Raw genomic sequence first — 26,057 nt, 5'->3', positions numbered from 1 at the left:
TTCCCTCCTCTGGAGCACACAACTGAAATTAATCCTGCCCCTGAGGAACTCACGGTGGATTTCAAAGCCTGAAGTTAAGCTCACAGTGTATCATGTGCGAACGCAATACACGTGGGCCTATACAAATCAGGCTTCTGTAAGTGGCGGCCTGAAAAAAGGTACCAACTATCTCTGGGCTTACAATGATTTTTGAAGTTTGAATGGAGTTTTCTCACTTTCAAATAAAGCTTCCTCTCATGACTGATGCAGAAGAAACGCAAACTACAAGAGATTTCATGAATGTGAGGGATTTATTTTGCATTTCTATTCTCACACATTGTTGTCAGGTACACAATTTTTTGTTGTTATCATAATCAACTCAGCAGGGCAACATTTTCAAACCTGCATTTAAGCTCCACTTTGCGCGCACACACACACACACACACCCTGCTGATCGTTGCTCATCTGTGGCTCGAGGGACAACTCGTACTCCCGCTGTTCAGCACACTGCCCACAAAGGCTGATGTCACTGGGGCAGACAGCAGCCTTTTCAGAGCTGTCAAACAAAGAAAGGGCAGCGCTACTACAGGGCATCCTGTGAAGCACAGAGGGCAGCTATGTGAACTTCTTGGGAGGACTTGGTAGAAAAATGCAACAAAACCTGAGGTTAGGGAAAAGCAAAGGATGAAGAAATGTGTTCTGATCAAACAGGAATCTATAAGGTTTTGTACTTCGGTGAGAATTTTTCGCTCTGCAGTCCTGACTCGGATGTTTTGTAGATGCAGACGTGTACTAGACTCCTCCCTCCCCAAATCTTCTGTTCTGTTGACATGAACTCGGGAAAAGGTCTGGAAAAATGGATCTGGACATCTCCCGGAGTTTGCCATTCTAATATGAAGAACGCAGCAGGAGATTGTCCAGGTCCGACATGTTCACAACAGCGGAAACATTTCCGGAACATTCGGGCGAGGGGTGGCGCCTGGGAGATATTCCTTATATTTTGACATGGGCTCACTCGGACATTGTCCAGACATTTGACGGGGCTGGCAGGAAAAATTCTTGAAAATGTCTCGAGCAACTGTTGTGGACATTTGTGTTCTCACAGCCCGTCTGGATTCAGGAACATGTCCTGACTTCTGTGCATGTCTGCGAGCAGCTTCACTGTCTGCTGCAACCCGAGATGAGAAAACGTGTTTCTATCTGTGTTCAACAGGAATCGTCATTGAACGGTGTTCAGGACAGCAAACGTAAAAGCGCTTATTTTAAAGAGGTCAAGCATAAAACAGACACAAATTCATGTGAAAATGTGGATTCTGGTTCTAGAATCTTTTTTTTAGAAATTGAATTCACATGCATAGATTGGGAATAAAATTGTCTTTTTTTTAGTGGGTTTACATACTTACAAGACCAGGATGAAGCTACATTCAATCATAAACCATCATGCATCAGAGAAACCAGACAAATGTTGTACAGTGTAATCCTACCCCCACTCAAACCCCTGAAGGTGCACGATGACTTGATAAACCGAGGTGTTAATGTATTCAAGCTCGGAGAACGCAGCGGCACATTGTGTGCACTGATGTGACATTAATGACAGAAACAGGACAAGTTGTGCACACTCACACTCTCACACACACACACTCTCTCACACACACACACACACACACACACACACACACACACACACACACACACACACACACACACACACACACACACACACACACACACACACACACACACACACACACACACACACACACACACACACACACACACACACACACACACACACACGTATACACATTCCCGAGGCCCTTCGGGGATATTTTCCAACTAGCAAGCCGCTTGCTGTGCAATATCGAACGTGGCAGGCTGGATTTCCGGGGGACTCCTATAAGGGTGCATTTTGTTTGACAGTAATGCTGACAGGACTGAGCAAGCACGAATGGTACATTGTCAGTTTCCTTTAGTCAACTTGAATCTCATGTTTAAAATCAGTCTCATCAATGACTTGTCAGGAAAAACAGTGCACTGGTAGAATTGAGGTCAATGCGGAAGCCCAGTTATGAAAAAAGCTAAATGAAAAGCGTGGCTTTAAAAAAAAAAACACAACATCAAAACAGCTCAAAAGGTGAAATTGTGACATAACAAACAGATTTCAGTTCCAGGCTGCCAATCACATCATACAGAAATAAATGGAATTCAATCAATCAATGGGGAAAAAAAAAAAATCTCTCTACTGATGATATTAAATTATCGAAATCCGAGGTAAACTTGGTGACCCTTCGAATCATTTTCACTTCAGGACAAAGACTTTTTTCCGTCCTTCAGTGGAAAAAAACTGAAGTAGCAACTTTTATTAAAGAGCTGAAGACTCTTTATGAAAGCTGACATATGCTGCTGAAGGCCGCATACATATATTTCACAGAAAGGGACCCTTCATACATTATCTGGACATGAATGTACCCAACAAACTCTTCCGTTTTCTAATTTCTGATGTAGAAAATACTGCTTATGCATTAGAGTGTGATGAGCAAATTAACTACAGTATATGAATATAGGTTTCTATATGTTACTAAATGTTCGTTTGTGTGTCATGCACTTTGAGTCACTTTTTGTGCCCTCATTGTTCTGCAAAAAATATGAATTTATTCATATGAATATGAATAGATTTTAAGTTAATTTAAAAATGAAATCAAAATAGATTTCCCTGATGTTGATAAAGTGCAACAGAGTCTGTGAATAGAAGGTCGCGTGGATGAACGTGAAGTGATCCCCATGTTCCTTCCCTTGCCTCAACTACTCGGTTATTATTGTAACCAGGATGATGAACAATTAACTCAAACCATAATGTTTCCTTGACCCTAACCCAGTTGTTTTTGTGCCTAAACCTCAACCACAGCGTTGTCAGATCATAAAATCTATTTCTAACCGTGATTTGTCACAGTTTTGAAAGGAGCAGACACACAATAGGACATGATGGATAAAAAGTCACTGAAAATGTGTTGTTGAGTTATATCTCACAATCTTAACTTACCATAACATTTTTATTCATCACGTATATATTTTTTCCTGGCAAACATCGCAGACAATATTTGGAGTAGAGGAACACATTAAAATGTGGACCACACTCTTGTGGCAGCTGCAAATACGAGCACGCACGCACGCACACGCACGCACACACACACACACACACACACACACAGGCATTATTTGTTGGTTGTTCCATCTCCCGTTTCAGAGACATGCTGTCATCAGGAGGACATCCATTCTTTTTAACTGTCAAGCCAGTCGTCCTCTGGGGCGTCCTGCGTGCATATATAATATACATCATAACTCATGCATCACTCCCGCTCTGTGGGATGACTACTGGCTCAACTTAGCATATCGACGCTGCTTGAAATATTTAGCTCACATTAATGTATGTGTCATGTGCTCAGCGTGTCACAGGAGCAGACATTTTATGTGTTGCATCACTCTCAGAATCACTTTCACATTTGTCTCCAGTGGCATTTGTTGTTTCGAATCTCATTCTCATCTCTAGACTCCATCTTGTGTGATGCATGAATTGAAATTATCATCCTAGAATGAATGATTTAGGTCTTAAAGCACATTCACATATCTTTTTTTAATTTAATTTTTTGGGGTTTTTGGTAGCACAGGCTAACGTGAGGCCAAAAACGTGTAATAATGGGAAATTATCCACATGCTCGCATGGCAAATCTCTGAGTAAGACAATGGGGTGGGGGGGTGACACATGGGTGCCCCGTTTCCATGTCACTTAATTGATGCGCGGTGGAGTGTTACCGCGTCAGCGTCACCGGTGGGGCGTAAAGTAAGCTGACAGACAGGACATGTCGCGAGGCAGTGTTTGTGTCAGCTTTCCGAGCGCTGTTCAACATGTCTCCTCCTGTGACAACCGCCCCCAATTAACCTCAGACTCAAATACATAGAGAAAACACATACATGTACACCTGCTCTCTCTCAATCTACCTACCACACACACACACACACACACACACACACACACACACACACACACACACACACACACACACACACACACACACACACACACACACACACACACACACACACACACACACACACACACACACACACACACACACACACACACACTGGGTGTGTGACAGCTGTGGAGCTTTGTCTTTATTCATTCAGCACTAATTGACCTTGTTTTTCAGGGCCAGTTCCCACTTTATCCTCAACAAGGGAAAGCATTGTTTGCTTGCTTCTCTGAGTAGCTACAGGCAAGAAACAAAGAAAAAAACCTTTAGGTTCTCAATTATCATGTTTCTATTTGTTCTTCTAAATTGTTGAAGGTAAAAGCTGCACAATAGGGATTTATTTTCACTGCTAAACGAATTAATTCAGAACCATGTGCAAAAAGAGCCTTTTACCATAGTATATGTCTCTCTGGGTCCCTCTGCTGAGACTGCAGAGAAATAGGAAAATTAATGTTATCTCTGCTCCACTTACTCTCAGTTATTACAGCGATACGAGAACTATGATTTAGCATGGTTTTAAATAATGCGCATCACTTACATGTACATGCATGAGTGTGAATTGACGTGAATTTAGATAATATTGTTATATTATTGAATAGCAAATAGTTTGAATGTAAATTTAACACGGTGATCAATACTGCGTGTGATCATGTTTCAATTCTTCCACAATTCAATAAACATTTAATACTTAGATACAGTAGACATGTAGATATATTAATTTTAACATGGGTAAGTGTAATGGGAGTGTAATCATGGCCAGTAGATGGCGATGGTTATGTTCCGTGGAAGACACTAATCTCAACACTGGTGTATAAAAAAAAGAGAGAGAGGGAAGGAGAGGTTGTATACTCATTTTCTTTTGCAACATTTCCACTAATTAAATTGGCTTTATTCTTGTGATGTAATGACATTTTCCATTAAATTTCAACTGTATTCTTTAGATAATGAAATATGACTTTACTTTTGTAATATTATGACTTTTAAAAATTCAGTTACAACTTTATTTCCGTAATATTATGGCTTATTTCTCATTAAATTACAACTTTATTTTTTAACTATTATGAGTTTTGAAAAAATTAAATAACAACTTTATTCTTTTCTTTTTTCTCATCAAATTACGATTTTTATTTTATTTTTTAAAATTAAATTAAAAACAGTATTAAAAATATTTCTTTAATATTATGGCTTATTTCTCTTTAAATTATAAATTTATTCTTATAATATTATGACTTTTTTCTTCATTGTGTTACGACTTTATTCTTGTAATATTAAATCTTATTTTTCATTAAATTACGACTTTATTTGAGTAATTTTATGGCCTTTTAACATTCAATTACAAAATTATTCAAGTAACAATGGCGTAAGTATAAGTAGGTTCTAATATTATCGTAACCTTAATTCTTGTAATATTACTCCTTTCCTTCTCATTAAATTACGACTTCATTCTTGTAACATTACTACTCGTCTGTCAATTAAATTACGACTTTATTCTCAAAAATCTCAGAATTTTGCAAATAAAAACTACTTCCGGTCTGAAGCCAGCAGATCCTCCCGAACTTCCTGTGGTTTCTGAAAGGTGCTACACTTAAGAGGGGAGTGAATCTCACTGTTGACAATAGACGATCTTTGGAACAACACCGAAACCACGGGCTGAGTAAAGTTTTGTCGAAGTGTCGGACTCTGTGTCGTGGTGTTTCACAGACCTGGCGGACTCATGGAGACGCGACAGCAGATGAAGGACACGCTGCAGCGGCGCATAGACGCGCTGAAAGACGAGCTGCACAGTTTGAGTCGGGACATCTGGGTCCGTCCGGAGCTCGGCGGCGAGGAGACGCATGCGCACGACAGGCTGCTCCGCTTCTTCTCTCAGGAGGACCCGGCGTGGACGGTCCACCGTCACTACAAGCTGCCGACCGCTTTCCGGGCCAGCTGGGGTCCGGGCGGCGGGGGCGGCGGCCCGGTGCTGAACGTGGGCTTCCTGTGCGAGTATGACGCGCTGCCGGGCATCGGGCACGCGTGCGGGCACAACCTGATAGCGGAGGCGGGAGCCGCGGCCGCCGTGGGGCTGAAGGCTGCTGTACAAGAGCAGACTGAACTGTCAGTCAAGGTAAACCGACTGTGATTGGCCGAGGTCAAACTTTGAGAAACGCCCCAAGCTCCAAGAATCATTAGGACACAACTTGTCAACACAAGATGAGACTTTTCATGCCATCAATAGCTACAACATGATAGAAACTACCAGGCTGTTGTCATACATAGATGAAAAACACAACATGACCACGAAGACACCAAACAATGACAAAGAGACACAAAAAAACCAACCTTGACGTGATTTGGAGTCACCAATCACAGCTATGTAAGCTATGTATTGTAATCTTATATTTGTTGTCAGGTCAAGAATGAACTTTTAACCTTCCGGCCAAAAAACTTAAGGTCAAAAGTTGTCTTTATAATTGACCCACTTCAGCGTTCACATCCAACAAATACACGCAACAAAGACAACATCGACTGTGACAACAACACACTGAAAACATTGAGCTGGTTACGGGAGATGAAAAGTTACAGCCAACTGATCAGAGTAGTCGGAGCGACTGACACACACAAGGTGATATTTATGTCCAGTGACTGATTCGAGCACTTTGTGGCTAGATAACTGTTCTCGGAACCCCTGCAGAGGAGAACAAAGGAGGAAAGATCGACCTGATGGAGGCGGGGGCCTTCGCCGACCTCGACCTCGTATTCATGGCTCATCCGTTTCAGCAGGACGTTTCCTTCCTGCCCTGTCTCGCACTTGACGCGTAAGTTCCTTGTCACAGCTCACGTGGTTTCACAACGTAAGGACATATTTTGCAGTCAACCCATAAACCTCTGTTGATGCTACACACACACAGGGTGACGGTGAAGTACCACGGGAAGGCATCTCATGCCGCGGCATACCCCTGGGAGGGGGTGAACGCCCTGGACGCTGCCGTTCTGGCCTACAACAATGTCTCTGTACTCAGGCAGCAGATGAAACCACAGTGGCGGCTTCACGGTGAGGAGCAGGCAGAAGCTGTGTCAGCGCGAGTTCTGATTCAGAGTTTAATTGTTGACCTCGGAAAAATCGACACGTCCACTCAGTCATCATCACTGCATTATTAAATTAGTCGTCGGTATGCAAGGCTTGGAAAAGGACGGACGGACGGACACCTGCAAACCTCAAAACAACCTCTGTGATAGCTCCTGCAGCACTGTGCGTCTCAAGCTTTCTTTTGTTGTTGTCTTACAATTGTCTAGATTTTTAGGAGACTGTCTTGCTTTTTTTGTTTACTTTCAGCTAAGCCGTCAAACTAATTGTACACACAAGGGACAAAGCAAACAGAACAGAGATGCTTTCAAACTGCACATTTCACTCATCCAGCTCCCCCGTGTTTATCTCCTGTCAACACCATTATCCTGTGCCTATTTGTCAGGACTGAAACATCGGTGTGCTCTGTTTGGGGAGTCATGCTGCTGCCACAAAAAAAAAAATATTTCTGTCTTGGAATCAATAATATGCAATTTTGATAGAAAATACAAGCATAGTTGTTTTTAGTAGAAGTAGCATGCCAAGTGTCTTAGACACCATAGACTGTATACTGTGTACTGTACTGTTGTCTTGCTCATTGTCTACATTTTCTTGTCTACAGGCATCATAAAACATGGAGGTGTGAAGCCCAACATTATCCCTGCCTACACTGAGTTAGAGTTTTATCTGCGCACGCCGCTGGTTAAGGATCTTTGCGACCTCAAGGCTAAAGCGGAGGCTTGCTTCAGGGCAGCCGCTGAGGCAACTGGTTGCCAAGTAAGCTTATATGTATTGTCTCCCTCCAGGCTGCACTCACATTGTATCCCTCCTATCTAGAAAAAAACAAACTAATAATCTAACTGACTAACTTACTATATTGATATAGTGGAGAATGCAAGAATGCAGACTGCTGTTCTGTATCATTGCTCGTTTTAATATATTCCTGTAATTTTGCTCAGAGTGCTGTGCTACTGTTACATAATTTATCATTGTCTTCGGGCTGCTTTTCTCCTACGTTTGCACTCACAGTGGGCATGATGATATATTACTAATTATGTTGTGATCTTACTTCTTTGTGCACTACATTTAATGGATGTTTCCTTAAGGTGGAGATAACCTACCCATCCCATGCGTACCATAACATTCTGCCTAATGCCACACTGGCAAGTCTGTATGAAAATAATGGAAAAGCTCTGGGGATGCAGTTTCCAGAGCAGCCAAATGACTTCTCTGGTAGGTAAAAAGAAAAAGTTCATATCATCGTCACTGCGTTTGCTAGATCTGTTCAGTGTCTTTTTGTTGTTGTTCATCACAGAATCACTATCACAGTGCATTTATTATTATCTGGCAGGTTCAACAGACTTTGGCAATGTATCATTCGTAGTTCCTGGCATCCATCCTTTTTTCTACATCTGCACAGATGCACTTAACCACACTGAGGAATACACCGAAGCAGCTGGTACGCACGGCAACAGATGTTGTTTCTTGTAACAAAAATTGAAATGCATTACGATCTGACATTTCTCTCTCAGCAGTCATCTCTTTCCAGGTCACTTCGTTTTCGTGTCTACTCTCTGTTTACTCTACCGCTTTCTTTTTCTACTCCACTTTTTTCTGTGCCAGGAGCTGAAAAGGCCCAGTTGTACACCCTGAGGACAGCCAAAACCCTGGCTATGACAGCTGTGGATGTAGTGTGCTGCCCTGATCTGCTCAGGCAAGTGAGAGAGGACTTCGAAGTGGCCAATCGGAAACAGGAGAAATGATGCAGCTTTGACAACTCCATTAAATACACCCAACTTTAATGATGATTATAGGAAAATAAGGAGGAATTCAAGGACAATTGAGGGTGTGAGGAACCCATAGACTGTTTAAAAAAATGGACGTAGAAATGTAGCCAGTGTGGAAGACACCTGTATTCTCTGGAATGACCAGCAGAGGGCGACTCCACTGGTTGCAAAAGAAGTCTGTTGCACTTTAAGTCTATGAGCAAATGACCCTATGATTTATAACTTCAGTTAACATTTTCCTGAGGAGTTTATAGTCTTGATGGCTAGTTTCAAGTCTGCTCCAATACAGCATGGTGTTCATTTTGTAAATCGTGGTCTCATTTAGAGTAAAATAGACGATAAAGTACAGTATGCATTGGGGGGCGTGGATACAGCATGATTGACAGCTGGTACCGTCCAATGATTGCAGGTGTAGTCGGGCGCACAGTGGATAAGCTCTCAATCTCAAACACACTAAAAGCAACACTGCCTAAATAAAGCAGACTCTTAAGCTGTTTCCAGACATGCACCGAAGTCCGTACATGTATTTGAGAATGCAAATGTTGTTCCGGACATTTTCCAGAACGTTTCCTGCCATGGAAAATGTCAGAGTGACCTTGTTCCAGAAATGTTCCTGTAGACTCGGACAATGTCCTGATGCTTTCATCATATGTGAATGGCAAACGAGTTCTGAAAACAGCTTTAGTCTTGTTTTTCATTCTTTTGTCTAGGAGCGATTTAGATTTCTGGGCATGCTTCAGCTGCACACATTCAGTGGTCACAGATGTGGTGGAAAATCAGGTTATGGACATCGTTTTGATGTTTGAATCCTTTTCATGTCTTTCTGCTGCATGATGCTTTTGCTTTTGTTCAGGTCGATTGTAGGACGATAGTTCACTCAGGCTGAGCTGTCACCACGCCCTTTGGGACGTTACTTAGAAAACTTGCAACGGTTTCGAAAAAAGAGAAAACAAAAAGGTGGTCCGAGACTTTTCATATTACACCACATCACATGTGAGCATTTAATGGTCTTACAGAATAAGCGGTTTAAATGATTGGGTATGAATGCTCATCAGCAATCAGACTTCTGCCAGAGAGTGAAGAGAAACCCTGGAGCTGGTACCAATCCAATGTCTAACAACTGTGAAAGCTTCTCCCTCAGCACTGTTTAAATATACTGTATAAGGCAGCAGGAAATTAGGATATTTTTGGGACCAACACATAATTTTCCAGTGAAATATCACCAAATGCTTCAGCTGACAAACTTTGTGCTCACAAGTCTGTTTGTTCATTTTAATTCATATCTGCAAAAAAAGAAGACATTTTCAGACATGCATCTCAATCCATTTCTATTTGTAGAAAATAAATAAATTTAGACGAGCATGAGATTTAAAATGTTGTATTGTGGTTTTGTTGTTCAGCACCTGAGCTCTGCTCAAATAATTGCAAAATTTTCAGAAAACAAAACATTTATTAAACATTGTCTCACACGTAACTTCTTTCAACAGTTAAACCACCAAAAGATGTTCTAGATGCCCAACCAAGTGTAAAGCTGTTTTAAGCTGAAAAAAGACGATAAAACTAGCAACTAACGGGTCACAGTGAAACTCAAAGCCTCATAACACCCAACAGAGGAGATGAGCTTCAGTTGTATATTTTTAAAAATCCAGTTAAAACCATTATCCATATTTGTGATTCACTAAACATATATTTTTACACTTGTGATTTAGATAGATTGCTATATTTTTCCTTTTTTTTTATAAACTGTCAAATTACAGAAATGCAGTGCAGTAATAAGCTTCACATCAAAACAGTTGCATTGATACAAAGATCACAAGATAATGTAACATGAATCACACTAACATGCTGCAAAGGAAGAATTGAGCTTTAAGAATACGACAGATCTGATTGTCAGCTTTTTAAAGGAATAGTTCCACATTTTGGAAAATGCCTCTCATCTACTTTCTTATGATGAGTTAGACGAGGGGGTTGGTAACAAAATCTGCCTACCAGCACCCATCCATCCATCTATCATCTATACAGCTGTATACTTTTTTTAAGGGTATATTGAGGCGCTGTACACCCTGGAAAAGGTCGCGAGTCTCACAGGGACCAACATAAAGAGACAAACAACCATTCACATCTACAATTAACCCCAATCTGCATGTCTTTGGACTGTGGGAGGAAGCCGGAGTACCGGGACATGGGGAGAACATGCAAACTCCACACAGAAAGGTCCCAGGTGGTTGGTCGGTCTGATCCGGGATTAGAACCAACCATCTTGCTGTGAGGCGACAGTGCTAACCTTTACAGTTAATTACCTCCGCCAAGGAGGTCATACTTTCATCACCGCTCGTTATGTAGCAGGATTATGCAAACACTATACTCAACCAATTTCCTTGAAATCTTGTGGAGGGTTGGGTTCAACACTTTAGAGAAATCACTTAATAACTTGTGAGCTTTAGAGGTGCTGGTAGGCTGCTTAAATTTAGAGCAAGGCTAGCTGTTCCGTCCTGTCTCCAGTCTCTGTGCTAAATTAAGTTAGCTGGTTGTTGGCTGTATCTTTACATTTAGAAGACAGATATGAGAAATGAAATTTAATCTAACTTTCCAGCTGGAAAAAAAGATCATTCCCCAAAATGCCATACTGTCCCTTTGAAGATTATGAGTTTGTCATTGGTTGTCAAGTCTAGTTCATATGCGAAAGGGGGGGCAATGTCAGAAATCTCTTTTCATTTCACATTTTCAGTCACTGCATCCAGAATTTATTTCATCTGAGTTAATCTGCACAATTACACAAGGTCCATGTTTGTGTTCATCTGTGCACACAGTAAGTCCTCAGGCAACAACAATATCAAAACGTTCCATCAACAACACTATAGTTACAACATGAAACCACATAGATTTGATGGATTGATAAAACTACCGACAATGATTGTCCTGTTTGTCAGTACCTCCGTTTTAAGTGGCTGGGTCAAAAAGGCAATGATCACCAGTCTGTCAGCGGTCTCCATGGATCTTATGAGCAGTCTTTTTCAGAAAAGTGATGTCTCCCCTGCTCTCGTACAAATGAGCCCGAGCTCCTGGAGTCCCGTCATGGACGACTCTTTCAGGTGTCGCACTTCTGCATCCCGTGTTAGGAGTAGATAGACCAGTAGATGATGTTAAAGAGGAAGTAGGCACCAGGAAAGACGACCCTCGAGTACTTGTCTATGGCGTGGGTGTCTATCCAAATGTTCACGTAGCCTCTGGACGGCTTCACTTGGCCTGCGAGTTGTGGGTCGTTCAGAGCCACCTCGGCCAAGATTCGATCCTGGCGGCCTCCATTCTCTGGCATCCCATAATTCCCTGTGGTGTTGACATCCATAGACCCATACCCAGTGATCTGGGGGTCAATCATCATCTCATCTGGGTTGCCTATACCACAGGTACACGGCAGCTAGAGAGGAAAAACAAAAAGTCCAATGACAGTTGTTCTGGTAAAGATAGACGCTACTTATTCATTCATTCATTCATTCATCGTCTACCGCTTTATCCATTTAAGGGGGTCGCTGGAGCCAATCCCAGCTAACATTGGGCGAGAGGCGGGTTACACCCTGGACAGGTCGCCAGCCTATCACAGGGCCACATACAGAGACGGACAACCATTCACTCTCACATTCACACCTACGGTCAATTTAGAGTCTCCAATGAACCTAACCCCATTCTGCATGTGTTTGGACTGTGGGAGGAAGCCGGAGAACACGGAGAGAACCCATGCATACACGGGGAGAACATGCAAACTCCAAACAGAAAGGCCCTGGTTGACCTGGGATTCGAACCCAGAACCTTCTTGCTGTGAAGCAAAGGTGCTAACCACTACACCACAGTGCAGCCCACGCTACTTATTATAAAGTCATAAAACAAACTGAAACAGGCGTATGAATACATTAGTTTGTTGACTGCTTATAATTTTTCTGCATACTCAGGGCCATTAAGTAACTTTGTATTGAAACATTCATAGAAGGATGCTTGTGCAGGAAATGTTCCTTGGGGTACGTGGGCAATTTGGCTCCATATGTTCCAGCATTTGGCAGATGAAGAATGGCAATATAGTACACAAGCTGGAGTCCCAGAAATAACTTGCCATAGCGCCTAAAGCAGCGTTAAGTGAGCCAATTTTATGGAAATATTTATTTGTTTTGGAAATCCACATAAAATTACTTATTCATGTTCCTGCCAATTTTGAAATATTTTAATGGGTAAAATATTTATAATATAATATGCATTATGTAAAATCAGGTCAGCCTTGTCTGGGTTGTACGACAGAGTTTCTTCGCTTTCAACTTGCTTTGGCATTAAATGAGAAAGCCTCTCTTATTTGCAACTTTTACAAGATGCATGGACTACAATTTTATCCAAATTCAGTAAATTCACAAGAGCCTATGATGTGTTTAAAAATCATGAAAGCTGTAGGTTAAATATGAATCTATTCAAGTGTTTGCATCTGACTTTTAAACTAAGTATTAGAGCTGCACTGATATATTCTGCAGGGCTCCACATCTATGAGGCTCTGGTCAAATTCAATATCTACAACTGCTTTTCATTAATCATTCATGCAAAACATCAAAGTAACATTTGCTTCAACATTTTAACTTTACTACAAAATTGCAAATAACATGGGAATATGTTGGCCACACATTGAGATCTTAAATTAACAGATAACGGATATGCAGCCTCATTACTTGATGAGCTAATCAAAACCTTGAAGCTTAACTATTTTATTCTTTTAAGACCAAAAAAGCTTATAATCACACCTGGCAACAAATCATATTGTAATAATCCATTACACTGGTCTCAAGTGGAACAATGAAGAGCAACCAGTGTAATTTGTGACAGAGAATCATTTAGTAATCAACGTTTCAGAAGTTTATGGTTAACCACAATTAATAGTATCACACTTACTCTCTCCCTGAGCTTCCTCTCTTTCCTCTCCTGTACGGTGGAGAGGTAGTTGACCGCCGCATACTCTATCACCGACAGGAAGACAAAGACAAAACTGACCCAGAGGTAAATGTCCACTGCCTTAATGTAGGAGACCCGAGGCATGGAGGCGTTGACCCCGGTGATGATGGTGGACATGGTCAGCACTGTGGTGATGCCTGGAGGGGAGCACACACCCAGCAGAGATTTTATTTACTGTATCACTAGGCCGCTAAATAATACAAGGAGAGCTGCACATATGAGCCTAGTATTATTATTTTTAAGGCATATTTTTTCTATACTTTTTTATAGTTTAATTCACATATTTTATTGATCACTTTGAACAGGAAAAATGAAAAATCTGAGGGGTCGTGACATTAATATTAAATTTAAATCATATTTAAGGAAAGCACAAAATAGTATTTCTGCTATTGAATCTATTTTTTGTTGTTAGCCACGCAATCAAATTTGGTGCAAATGTTAATGGTGATCCTAAACTTCCTGAAATGCCAAGATCAAGATTATGCAATACAGATACAGCTACTAAACTAATGACATTCACGCCAGTCTCAGCTGTACTAAGTGTTAACATGCTACATGCTACCACGCTAAAGACAGATTAGTGTGGTTACCGTATAGTAGCATGACACTGTGAGCTTAGCATGTGGTTGACAGCATTATACAGCTTTACAGAGCTGAGAGCATGTGAGATTGTTTTATCCTTTATTCATTTATTATTATGCTTATTGAATATATATTACTGAATATATCATTTCTATTTTCTGTGTGCACGTTTACTTTCTTAGATGTTTCTTATTATTATAATACCTCATGTTGCCGTTACACAGAAAACTTCCATGAAGTGGAACTAATGAAGGATTATCTTATGGCGCGTAACCTATAAGCTAGAGGAGTTGCAGTATTATAAAACTGCTCAAAAGAAAAAAAAACCTGGAATGGGAAATCAATAATCACATTTCTCACATCTCATGGACACATACAACAAATATTACAGCTTCCTTGCTTCCCTCCCTTTCAGGGTGAACCTACATTCCTCAAACTAAATCATCCTTTAGTGGCATTATGTTTTTTTATTTTGCAGTCCACACTGAGATGTGGGGTCTCTCCTACCGAGCGGCACCCTGGCGGGCACAGCCCTGCGGTCGATCCAGAAGGACACCCAGGACAGCATGACCATCAGAGTAGCGGGGAAGTAGGTTTGCAGCAGGAAGAAGAAGATGTGGCGCCGCAGGGTGAAGTGGATGTACAAGCGATTGTACCAGCCTAGGATGAGGAAATGTCACTGTTACACACACACGTTGTCACATGTGAGCCGCTGCTCCACATGCAAACACTTGAAGCCGGGGTCCCCAGCAATTCTGGCAGGGACAGATAGGACACAAAATCCCTTTATATGCTTCAGGTTGCTCTTGTGAGCTGCAAATTGACATGTGGTACAGAAGAAGGCTGCAGGGCTTTCGCAGAGGGTTTTTTATTAGCGTGCAAGTGGCTGGCGGTCATTTGATTAATTTTGTTTCACAGTAGGATTAAATATTATTCCATTCTTCTTGGTGTGACATTGAAGGGATATTGATTTTGTGTGAGGAAAACGCAGTCTTTCAGTTGGAAAAGTTGAAAGTGAAAGAGAAATTCCATGCAAGTTGTTGTTGTAGTGTTTACATGCGTGATTTACACATTTGGACCATTTGCGTAATCAGTTTACTGTACGTGTTAGACATGCCGCTGTGGTGGATTGCAGTACCTGTGCTGCTGTAGAAAGCCAGCTTGGTGGTGGTGTGAAATTTCTGGATTAGGAACTGGGACAGAGATATTCTGTCGTCAGTGTTGAGGGATTCGTTTCCTTTCTTCCAGTACAACATGAGGTCATCGTCTGTGTATGCATCTGGTGGGAAAATATGCGGAAGTAAGTTGGTCTGCAACGAACCAAATCAGGACAGATTCAGTGCAAACAATGCTGGGTGTGAATGTTCACAGCACGCTATGATTTAGTGAGTATTTTTTAAGGCTCCCCAATGGTGAAGCTGAGGAGTTTGTGCAAGAGGAAAGGGTTCTCAAAATGAAAGATAAATACTTTCATATTTAGATATTTGGTGAGCAAACTTGACCGTTTGGCTATAGGAAGATGAAAGAGGAAAACTCAAGTGTCCAAAATGGAAATAATAGTTTTTCAAATATGTTCAGTAAATGTCATTGCTGAAATGACATAAATGATACAAATGTAAATATTTGTTGCAGCTAGACATTTGTTTTTTTAGCTACTTTATTATGTATTACCTGTGAATCATAAATATCATACACAATTTTATGGTTGCTGGGAGCTGGGAGCTAGTTATCAAAGTATATGTGTTGCTCTGGTGCAAAGTGTTGGACAGATGGATGAATGAATGGGTGAATCAGCATGGTCAAAGAGAGAGAGAGAGAGATGTCTGGCTGACATTTTTGTTAATATTTTGATAAATCCACTCACAACTCTCAATCTCCAGCGAACAGGTTTGGGTGTCCAGAGGGAAGCGGCTCAGATCCATGTTGCACATGGCAGTGACAGTGACTCTACAGGGAAAACACCAGTGACACAAAGAAAAATGTATTAAATAACTATAAATAAAAAGTTAACCAAATATATAGAACTTGAATTAGGAAATAAATTATTTTCTCACTAAAATGTAAGAATCAAATCACATCTTATGTCTGTGAAAGGCTCACATCGGCTCTACTAATAATATATAATTTAATTTCTTTGAGTACTTAAATATGTATGTTTAACGTGTGACTGCTACTTTTTCTTTCCTTCCTGTGTGAACTCCCAGCAGTGTCATTTTATCTTCACCCTCTTTGTATGCCTTTTTTTTTTAAATCAAATGTTCAAATGCCATGCTGTCTTTGTGAATATAAAGTACTTTGCTGATTAAATAAAGGGTAAAGACGCCCTGCAGTGAACTGGCACTTATCAGAGATGCAAATATTCTGGCCTTCTCCTCTGATTAATGCTTTCACATTTTTTATTTTTATGCTTCACTGATTGCAACTATCAAATGTTGATCAACAGAATACTGCTGGACCTTTCACCTGCTGTGAAATTCATCACAGTGTATCCATGGCGACCTTTTTCTCTGCTGATGTCTGTGATGTGATCTTTTATTTATGTGGCATGTTTTTTTGTTTCTTCTCTTTTTTTCCCCAAAGTGAAAGTGCTAAATGTTTCCCATTATTATTACAGAGGAGGAAACTGCCCCAAAACTTTGTCTTCTGTGTCTTCATATGAACTACGTGTTTACCTGAGACTGTAGAGGACATTGCCATCAGGATATACCCTCAGCATGACATTATCGGTGGTGGTGTCGTGGATGAACGAGCGCTTAGAGTGGACGAAGAACATGTCAGGAACCCAAATCTTCTTCACCAGGCGACTGTCGAAGGTCATGCTCTGGTTGTTGGTGCTCTGGAACGACAACCGCTCGTCCTTCCAGTAGTGACGCAGGTACAGTGTCATAGTAAAGTCCTGCAGGAAGGTAAAACAGTGGTGAAGGAAATACTCAAATGTTTTTCAATTTTTTTGTAACGCAAATATACCAGTACAACAATGTTCATATTTTCCATTCCATCAGAAGTCCAAATCCTACTTTGGTAAAAGTACATATTCATAATATATATATATATATATATATATATATATATATATATATATATATATCCATCCATCCATCATCTACACTGCTTCATCCTTTTAGGGTCGTGGGGGGGGGGGGGGGGGGGTTCACCCAGGATAGGTCGCCAGCGTATCGCAGTACTGTGAGGTTACAGTGCTAACCACTGCACCACCGTATGTATCATAAGTCATATATAAATTAAATTATAGATTAGTGTGTAAGCAATGTTTTCCTGTTGTTGTTGCTGCTAGTTTGATATACAGTAGAAAGGTAGTTTAGTATATAGGGGTCAGGTGTCCTAAAAAGGCTGCTTCATGCATATGTACTTTAGATTTGATGTATTGTATTTATTTTTCGTACTTACCATATCCACTTCAGAGATGGTATCCAGACTTTCAACCTGAACATCTACTCCAACAGGAATTGGGGGACCTAATAAAATTGTATAACGTCAGCAGACGCAGGATTGTATTTTTCACCATAGAAGCCATTTGAAAATGCTTTCCTGAATGTGGCAGTGGGTAAAATAAAAAGTAAATATGGCCTTGACAGAGACTGAGTCAACCTTTGGTTGTGGAAATCTTGTTTCCAAAAACAACAGTGAATCACACAAATATAGAACAACAGATTGCGCCACAACTGCGTCAGTCTGGCTGTGATTCTACTTTTGACCTATTTCAGCCCTCCTGCTCTGCATCATCCTCCTCCGATAGTACACAAATACAATTAGGTCACAATAATGGATGAAATGCAATCCAGCTCTCTTTTCCACTCCTAGACACAGCAAACATATTCTGCAATGCGTCACTTGGTCTGTTTTCAGCTGCAGATTGTCGTTTGATTGAAAGTAGACGTGGTCTGAAAAAAAACCCAGCACATCTCTGCCCACTGAATGACAGTGAAAACTCACATTTTTGTTTGTTAAGTAAAGCTCTTTGGTGTGTGGTTATTTGCCCCAAAAGACAAATCCAAAGACAAACACAGCATATACACACACACACACACACACATTCCATTACGACATTCAAGTAAAACCAGGAGCCCGTGTGTCTTTAGGGCTACATAATCCTTCAGTTCAAAAAGCTGACATCAAATCCCTCTAATAAACAGCGATGCAAAAGATGTGCATTAACACACTCGTGATGTAAAGAATTGAGCTGCAATTTGAGACTCCAGCACAGCTTGCATGGAATGGTGTCATTACGGTTTCCAAGAGCTTAATGCTTATAGGTCAGTTTGGCCCAAACCAATGACGGCTGCGCAGATCTCATGTCGCTGCACTCGAGGACTGACCACGCAGCCTCTTCCTGCAATCATTTGTGCAGCTTTTTGCGAGTTGCAGTTTTGTTAATGAAAGAAAGACAATTTCATTTAAAACACTTCAATCGGATTCTTCTCACCTCCAAACGCTGGTCTCATGGTGAAATCATGGTCGTCTATTCTCAGGAGCTGCTCCGATTTCGTCACGAGAGATTTGGTCATGTCTGGACTTCGTTTGTAAATCGGGCTGTGAGACAAAGCAGAAAGACGCCGTCAGGACGAACCCTCATGGATATGTAATACATCGTTTTCAGTGTCCACTATAATTAGGAAGTGACTCGTATTACGTGTATTGAAATGTACCTTCCAGATTTGTGACCGCTACCCCCCTCCATTCTGGTCTCTCTTCGCGACCTATTAATTAAGAGCAGTAATAAACGAATGAATAAATAAATAAGAACATCTGTCACATATGGCAACAGAAGAACATTGCACAGAAAGCTGAGATTTCACAGTTTTCTTCAGTTTTACCTCTGCATTGCAATATATTTATGAGGGGGGAATGTCTTTACAAACTTCTTGATTCATGTGGTATGTGAAAGGACTAGAGTTGAGACACCGGTTCTCCGATCAGTGAATCTCCTGAAAATTCAGTTGCCCTTTTGAAATAGATAATGATGAACGTTTTTTAGCTTGGAATAGCAACTACATCTTTGCCTTTTTGGGGGGGGGGTTTGTTTTGATGCTTCTTCTCTTTGCTTACATCGCGCACAAGAGAGCATTTCCACATCACATCCACTCTGAAGGCAGCTCTTCACTGTTTTCACTCTTCCCTGAGAGGTGCCTCTGCACACTTTCAGGCACCATTTTTTGGGCCGTGAGCAGATAGAAAGACACAGAGAGGAAGAGCGAGCGAGAGAAACGATAAATTCCCAAAACCCTCAAATGAATTAATAGAGTAGAGCATGTGATAGACGGGGCCAAAGAAGGAGAGATGAAGAAAAAACAGGGTGGAAACACAACCAGAGCAAAAATCTGACTGCAAGAAGCAGGTTTCCTCAGGTGCTAGTCGCCTGCGTCCAGCGTCCAGCAGCTGGTTCATAATCCTCTTGGCAGAAATGCCTCTCCAATCCCCTCTCTGCTCGACGACGCCACGCAGCAGACTGCCCGTCTGCACACCGCTCCGCTCTGCGTGGCCTGACGCCTGGCTCTTTCCGCAGCAGCCGGCACGTCATGCATGCCTCGTTGCAGGGGCTGCGGCGGGGTTCATGGGCCAGAGGTCGTTTTGGCTGCAGAGGTCACTCTGGCCTAAACGTATGCTACGAAAGTCGGGAAAAGGGGGCGTTTTGCCGGCTCACTGGGTATAATGTAACAGGTGGGTTGGATGTAATGTCTCCATTTTCAAGCTACCACCAAAGATGACTGGCTTGAGAAAAAAGTGTTCTTTCTGCTTCCCGTTGTCCGTTCGTTTGGAATCACTTTAAATCAACAATAAATGCATTACAATTAAATACATTTTAAAAGATCATTTTAAAGTACTTTGAGATTCCACGAGACACTTGCTGCTTCTCTGCTTAGCTAGACTAGTTACTTTCTTTAGCACTAAGAGCATTAGCTAATGAATAAATATTCAGTAATAAACAGATAATTTCCACTTTATTCTTATGCTTGGATTAAGCTGCTGCCTTCGGGTTAACAAACTACTTAGATGTTAATCAAAATTGATGTACTTCAACTTCAGCAAACCGTCAGGGGAGAATAGTAAATGAATTTTTTTTTGTCTTTTCAGTTAAGACAAAAAAAGATATGTTACATGAATGTTGATTCTAGTCGTCAGAGTCTGGGCATAACTGTCTGACTTAATATGTAGCTAGCTCGTTATTAATATTATTATGTACTGCAGTGTTTTTATTTTATATTTCCTTTTGTATGTTTTGGATATTGAAGTGGACGTACCCTCTCAAAAAGAATAACTAAGACAGAACCCGCCCAGCAAAAAAAGCAATTAAGTGGGCGATAAAATGAACCAAATCAGACGGACTAAACGCTTCCCAATTTTCAATTAGGATTTTAATGCTAAAAAATTAAGGCCATGACGGACCAACCAGATTTTGCTGGTGTTTGGTGGGAAGAGAAAACATCCATAGCTAAGCAAAATGTGTTGTTTTCTCAGTCGCAAGAATCATCCAGCGACAACTCCCAAATTATCTTTGAAACCTCACGAGGGTCTTTTCCTCAGATGTTTTGTGTGTGGGACCACGCTGTCCTACACAAATCCTTCGCTTCGCTCTTCCTCCTCAAGGCGGTGAGGGGGAAAAAATTCTCAGTCATATAGTGAAAACTCCCAAAGCCCACGCTGGCAACATCCAGCCGCTTTCGCAATTTCACAGTCCAGGCAGGAGTGGGAGGAGGAGGGGAGCGATGAGGAGAGTTTCACTTCTGCACGAGCACATGACATTTTCCCTTCTGCTAGGAGAAGAATCAGAGATTCATATTTGATTTGTATTCACAGACTGTGTGTCAGCAGCGCGAGGAGTGATGTGACAGGACTTTTAACTAGATGAGGGGGGGAAGAGTGAAGAATAGATTTGACACTGGCATTTAATGACGGCTTTGAGTCACTTGTGCTGAACTGTCTTTTGCAGATTTTCCACAGATGATTACGTTTGTGCTCCTCTTACACGTAATGATCATCTTAATCGCCCCAGGGCTGAGATGATCACTTGAGATGACTGCAATTTCATGGATTGTTTCAATTTAAAAAGGCAGCTTTAATCCTGCACTGTTTACCACACGTCCCTTCAGTGAGATCAGACTTAGCCTGTCATGCATCCTGACAGTTTTTCAATAATGTATGATAATAATGTATGCAGCTCCAGGTATGTCGTGTCAAACACATTTATTTAAGTCAAATGGATGAGAATCCTTATAGTGAGCAGGCTGCTGCTGTGTCGTCGCCTCTGATCTATAAATAACAGCTATTATAGCGCGAAAAGTGACGCTGTATCTAAAGGCAGGGGGATTATAGTTTGACAGGGTTTGTTGAATATATTAAGTAGATGCAAATAATTAAACACTGATAGTATTATGAGGCGTACAGCGCTGTACTTTGCCTGCTTGGGAAAATCTTATCTTCCCCAGAGATTAATGCAAAGACAGTTTTCTCACTTGGGGGGGGGGGCTGTATGCTACATTCGTACAAGACGGTGTTAAGTTGGATTTTTCTGAGTCAAGTGTTGCTTTCAGCAGGTATTCAAAGCCATCTAAACATTTTACAGTGACACTGGACTTTGATCTAAAACCTTCTGTTGATTATTCAATTACAATATTTACATTCTTATTCAGAAAATACACTGGTTTTATTCAAGCCATTAAAACTGTACCAAGTTTTATTTTTTTCAATGGGATGACTTCCTGCTTTTCTTGGTCTTATGTGATTGTAACTTGAATATTTGGTAGTTTTGGACTGTTGGTTTGGTTAAAACGTGCAATTTGAAAAGAAACTTGGGGAAACTTGGACCATAGGAAGGTGTGATGGGAATTTTTCACAAATTTCTGACAAATAATGAACCAAATGATTTGTTAATTAATCAACAAAATGGTTAATCAATTTTTATCAGCAGCGGAAAGGAAATCAATCATTAGTTGCAGCCCTGGTGTGTAATTTCTCAGCTTTCATATCTGATATGCACTTGAGGAAAGCCATACAAAGATTTTAAAGTTATTTTGTATTTATTATGATTCTGATGAATTATAATTATCATACTCCACAATCAGAATTTATTCTAACTTTTTTGTGTGTGTTAATAACCATGTATTTGATCGATGCCACAATTTCTACACAAAAGATCAATCGCATAAAGTGTTATCTGTGTGTAAATATAAGCTAATTATTGCTTATTTTGAAATGTTAAAGAATTATTCCTTTCATTACTTGATAGTCAGGCTGCACGCCCACATACTGCATCATGCAAGCGGGATCAGTCACTTTATCAATTAGTTGATTAGTTGAACAGAAGAGTAACCTGCAAATATTTTGTTCATCAATTAGAATATTAGGACAAGTTGGCTTAGGGAACTGAGGGACATCTTCTTTTTTTTACCCTTTACTATCATTTTCTAAACTTATGTTGAACTTATAATAAACGCAATCAAGAAATATAATTTAAGCCTTACTTTGTACACTTAATATTCTGATAATTCTGAATAATTCCATTTGAAAGTTTTTACCATATCATTCAGCGTTGCATTTTTACAAATTTATTTAAGTGATCCCACAATTGCTATACAGAACTGAAATCTAACAAAGCACTTTTATTCTAGCCACAAAAAGAACCAAATCATTAAAATATTGATTCCTTTTATTATCAGTATTACTTTTTTAAGCGTTTTAAATGTGGGTCAAAATATGACCCAGATACTAATAGTTTGTCTCATGGTGTAAATGTCACGTTTGTTCCACCACAGGTTCACCACGTCAGGTTTCCTCTCCATACACTGCTCCTTGCGTTTAGGCGCAGTCCTAAAACATTTACATTCTAATATGAAAACAAATGCAATCCTTTCTATTTAATTCACCTCTAACATTCAAGCCCGTTCAGTCGAGAAGAACCGAGGATGCTTTAATGATTCCCAGGTCGAGTTCCGTCCCGACTAAAACATCTAATCCAACGGACGCATTAACGAGGCAGCAATTAGCCTAAATAATCACCTGAAAATGACATCGACTACAACTGCTGCCTTTGGGGGAAACAGTCATTAACTGGAAGAACACAGTATTCACCAGCGGTACATAAATAGATGTGGGGATTTAGGTCTCCCGCTCCCTATCTCTCTTTCTGCTCTCCAATCTGCTGTCTGAACAACTCAGTTTTCACAGGGGAGGGAGCAACACAGGTGACACAGGAAAACACAGCACAACATCGTCTAAACCTACAAAAAAAAAAAAAAGATATCCATAAGAAAATGATATTATTATATGATAATGCTATTATCAGGAAAAGAGCTTTGACATGTAGAAATGCTTGCAGGTGTTGCACGGGAGGCATCATTTAAAGCTGCGATACATCCTGTTGAGACAATATCAAGGTGTTTGCCTTTGACACATTTCCGACCTATTTGAAATTACCTGCTTTGTTTGTGGGTCTCCAGCTTGTGACCCGGGGACTGGGCCGTCCTTCCAGCTGCACCCACGAGCCAGACACAGAAGAGCACAAGAACAGCATCCACCTGCATGGTTCACATTCCCCAGAGGTCGGACCTCTCCTGCCACTCAGAATCTACTCCCCTCCGGGGTTTGGAGCACTCCACCTTCCTGAGACATTCCCTTCCCCAGCACCGGAGCTGATGAGAGAGGGGAGAAACACAGCAGCAGCAGCAGCAGCAGCAGCTACACAGGGCTATTCTACGGCCTGAGTGGAAAACATCCTACGGTGCTTAATCTCCACAGTGGGGAAAGCAATTTTGACTAAACCGATAAATCCTTGAGCGTCAGATGGTACAGATTTGATCCCTCCAGCGGCGGATGGGTCTGCCTCTCTGTGCGCTGCTGTGTTCAGATATCCTGCACTCTGGTGTGGTGTGCTCTACTCTACTTTGCACCGCCCAGAAACACCAATTCTCACAATGATGCAGCATGCTCATTTGTAAGGTCACCGGTCTAGAGATACACACTCCCACACAGGCGGAGAGGAAGCTCTGTGTCTGATGTGAGAGGCAACTCAGCTCCTGATGCTGCAGTCTTATGTCTGGCATTTGAAATGTGTTTTGACACTCAACAAAATAAACCCCCCAAAAAAAACTACAATGGTGCATTTCTGCTCGCTGGTGCAGAATTTCAGTTTGGCAGGAACATAATTTCTTAATATAAATATGAACAGTAACTTAGAGTTATTTCCCTGCAGTGGTGCTTTTCACTGCTTCTTCTCAGGGGAGTCCGATTTGAGTAATGTTTTTGGATGCTCAGAAAATGATTTCACAGGTTGAAAAGATAATATAATACATATTATTAATTAATATATCAAATAACCCAAATGATTTTTTAAATCTTTTTTCCAACATCTCTTTTGTGAGATGATGGATAGAAAAAATATTTTAAAAACACAGCAATTAGCAGTCTGATCTCATCGGTCTCCTTTCAAAAACAAACAAACAAATAATGGGTGTCTGGGTGTGTTTTTTAAATTAAGCAACACACTACGGCTGCACCAAATGTGTCTGTAAAGGCGTGCTTGTCCGTCGGAATGAGCCAATCGCAAAAACAAAAAAAAACGTGTCAGCACTTACGTCACCTTCATCTAAGCTACGTGTTTGTTTTTTTTCTAGCAAGCTGAACAGTTGGATTATAAGATCATGAATTTGGGTTAGATCCATGGACGTCAATCTGAAAATTGGTGTACGTAATGTTTCGACGCGGTTTGTGTTTCGTGATTTATACATCAATCTTTTTATAGGAGGGAGCAAATGTAAAAGCTACTGACTGCAAAAACCAACACGGGCAACAAAACAATCGGGTGCTCATCACTTCTCTTAGCACAGCAAACACCTGCCAAGCCCCCCGGTTTCTAACCGGGGTGAAGTCATTTTCATACATTCGGTAAAATTACCAAATATGACGATGCAGTGGAGAGCGCAAGGCATTGAATGTCTGCCCACGCCCAGTCAGCCAAGAGCATTTTGCTTTAGTATGCATATTTCAAGTTTTTCTTTTTCAATAGCTCACTCATTAATGAATTTAATGACATCAAACCACCTCCCATGTGTTTGGGACATCCACTCACAACTTCCACAGCTGTTACTTTGTGGAACAGTTTTGGTTTTGGATTGGTTGTCCTATATTTAAAATGAATTTCCATTGGTTGATACATCAGTACAAAAAGAAAACCTTGAACTATGCACATTAAAGCAAACTGATCACTGACAACATTGACAGGGTCAACCTTTTAAGATGTGAAATACAAAATGGCTGTCCTTCTGTATAATAGCAGTGGTTTGACATTCCTTTGTCGAAAAACAAAAATAGTTATTGGAGATTGAAATGGGTCGTCCCTGACAACGCCTATAGTGACATGCGCACTGGGCAGACATTCACTGCCTTGCTATCTGCACTGCATCGTCATTTTTTGTGATTTTTGGTTTGATCAAATGGTTTGTGAAACATTTTCCCCAATGAGCTCTCCAACATATCCTAACACCGGGGCAGATCGAGGTTTAGACGCGGAGCTAATGAAGATAACATCCGCGAAAACTCCCGAATGTCAAATATGACAGTCATGTTCTAGCCTGTTTGGTAAAGTGCCAAGTGCGAGCTGACATATAGGGTTAGCAGTATCCGGTTTTCAAAATA

The 26,057-nt window shown here is 40.9% G+C and overlaps 2 protein-coding genes and 1 long non-coding RNA gene across 4 annotated transcripts; 1 reads left to right on the top strand and 2 right to left on the bottom strand.

Moving 5' to 3' along the window:
* Window positions 1–541: 541 nt before the first annotated feature.
* LOC118286267 lies at window positions 542–6,038 on the bottom strand. Its single transcript, XR_007029754.1, has 4 exons — window positions 5,714–6,038; window positions 4,404–4,438; window positions 4,176–4,247; window positions 542–3,290 (listed from the first exon to the last, which is right to left on the bottom strand). It is a non-coding gene; the product is annotated as an uncharacterized LOC118286267 (long non-coding RNA).
* LOC118286245 (peptidase M20 domain-containing protein 2-like) lies at window positions 5,567–10,217 on the top strand. The gene is made up of 7 exons (XM_035610545.2): window positions 5,567–6,117; window positions 6,660–6,808; window positions 6,902–7,044; window positions 7,679–7,833; window positions 8,163–8,289; window positions 8,408–8,515; window positions 8,680–10,217. Exons 1-7 carry the CDS (start codon window positions 5,725–5,727, stop codon window positions 8,817–8,819), a joined length of 1,215 nt encoding a protein of 404 aa, XP_035466438.1. The 5' UTR covers window positions 5,567–5,724; the 3' UTR covers window positions 8,820–10,217.
* Window positions 10,218–10,238: 21 nt separating this feature from the next.
* On the bottom strand, window positions 10,239–25,995 carry LOC118286241 (gamma-aminobutyric acid receptor subunit rho-1). 2 transcript variants are annotated; one of them, XM_035610533.2, is made up of 10 exons: window positions 23,841–25,995; window positions 19,076–19,126; window positions 18,853–18,959; window positions 17,817–17,884; window positions 17,081–17,304; window positions 16,273–16,355; window positions 15,547–15,687; window positions 14,916–15,068; window positions 13,767–13,963; window positions 10,239–12,261 (listed from the first exon to the last, which is right to left on the bottom strand). In XM_035610533.2, the coding sequence occupies exons 1-10, from the start codon at window positions 23,945–23,947 to the stop codon at window positions 11,959–11,961; spliced, it is 1,434 nt and encodes a 477-aa protein (XP_035466426.1). In that variant the 5' UTR covers window positions 23,948–25,995; the 3' UTR covers window positions 10,239–11,958. The 2 variants fall into 2 exon arrangements, with proteins under 2 accessions (XP_035466426.1, XP_035466427.1); XM_035610534.2 differs by lacking the exon at window positions 19,076–19,126.
* Window positions 25,996–26,057: the final 62 nt, after the last annotated feature.

Source organism: Scophthalmus maximus, chromosome 15 (genome assembly GCF_022379125.1).
Source record: "Scophthalmus maximus strain ysfricsl-2021 chromosome 15, ASM2237912v1, whole genome shotgun sequence".
Taxonomy (NCBI): Eukaryota; Metazoa; Chordata; class Actinopteri; order Pleuronectiformes; family Scophthalmidae; genus Scophthalmus; species Scophthalmus maximus.
This window is presented reverse-complemented; position numbering and strand designations above follow the sequence as displayed.

What these genes read in the sequence shown, in the direction of transcription:
- LOC118286241 (XM_035610533.2), bottom strand. Translation starts at nt 23,947, where the DNA reads ATGCAGGTGGATGCTGTTCTTGTGCTCTTCTGTGTCTGGCTCGTGGGT. An exon ending in AGCGGTCACAAATCTGGAAG is followed by an intron (nt 18,960 to 19,075) that starts GTACATTTCAAT and finishes TTTGTCTCACAG; the next exon opens with CCCGATTTACAAACGAAGTC. An exon ending in AATGTCCTCTACAGTCTCAG is followed by an intron (nt 16,356 to 17,080) that starts GTAAACACGTAG and finishes TTTTCCCTGTAG; the next exon opens with AGTCACTGTCACTGCCATGT.
- LOC118286245 (XM_035610545.2), top strand. Translation starts at nt 5,725, where the DNA reads ATGGAGACGCGACAGCAGATGAAGGACACGCTGCAGCGGCGCATAGAC. An exon ending in CTGAGGCAACTGGTTGCCAA is followed by an intron (nt 7,834 to 8,162) that starts GTAAGCTTATAT and finishes TGTTTCCTTAAG; the next exon opens with GTGGAGATAACCTACCCATC. An exon ending in GCAGCCAAATGACTTCTCTG is followed by an intron (nt 8,290 to 8,407) that starts GTAGGTAAAAAG and finishes ATTATCTGGCAG; the next exon opens with GTTCAACAGACTTTGGCAAT.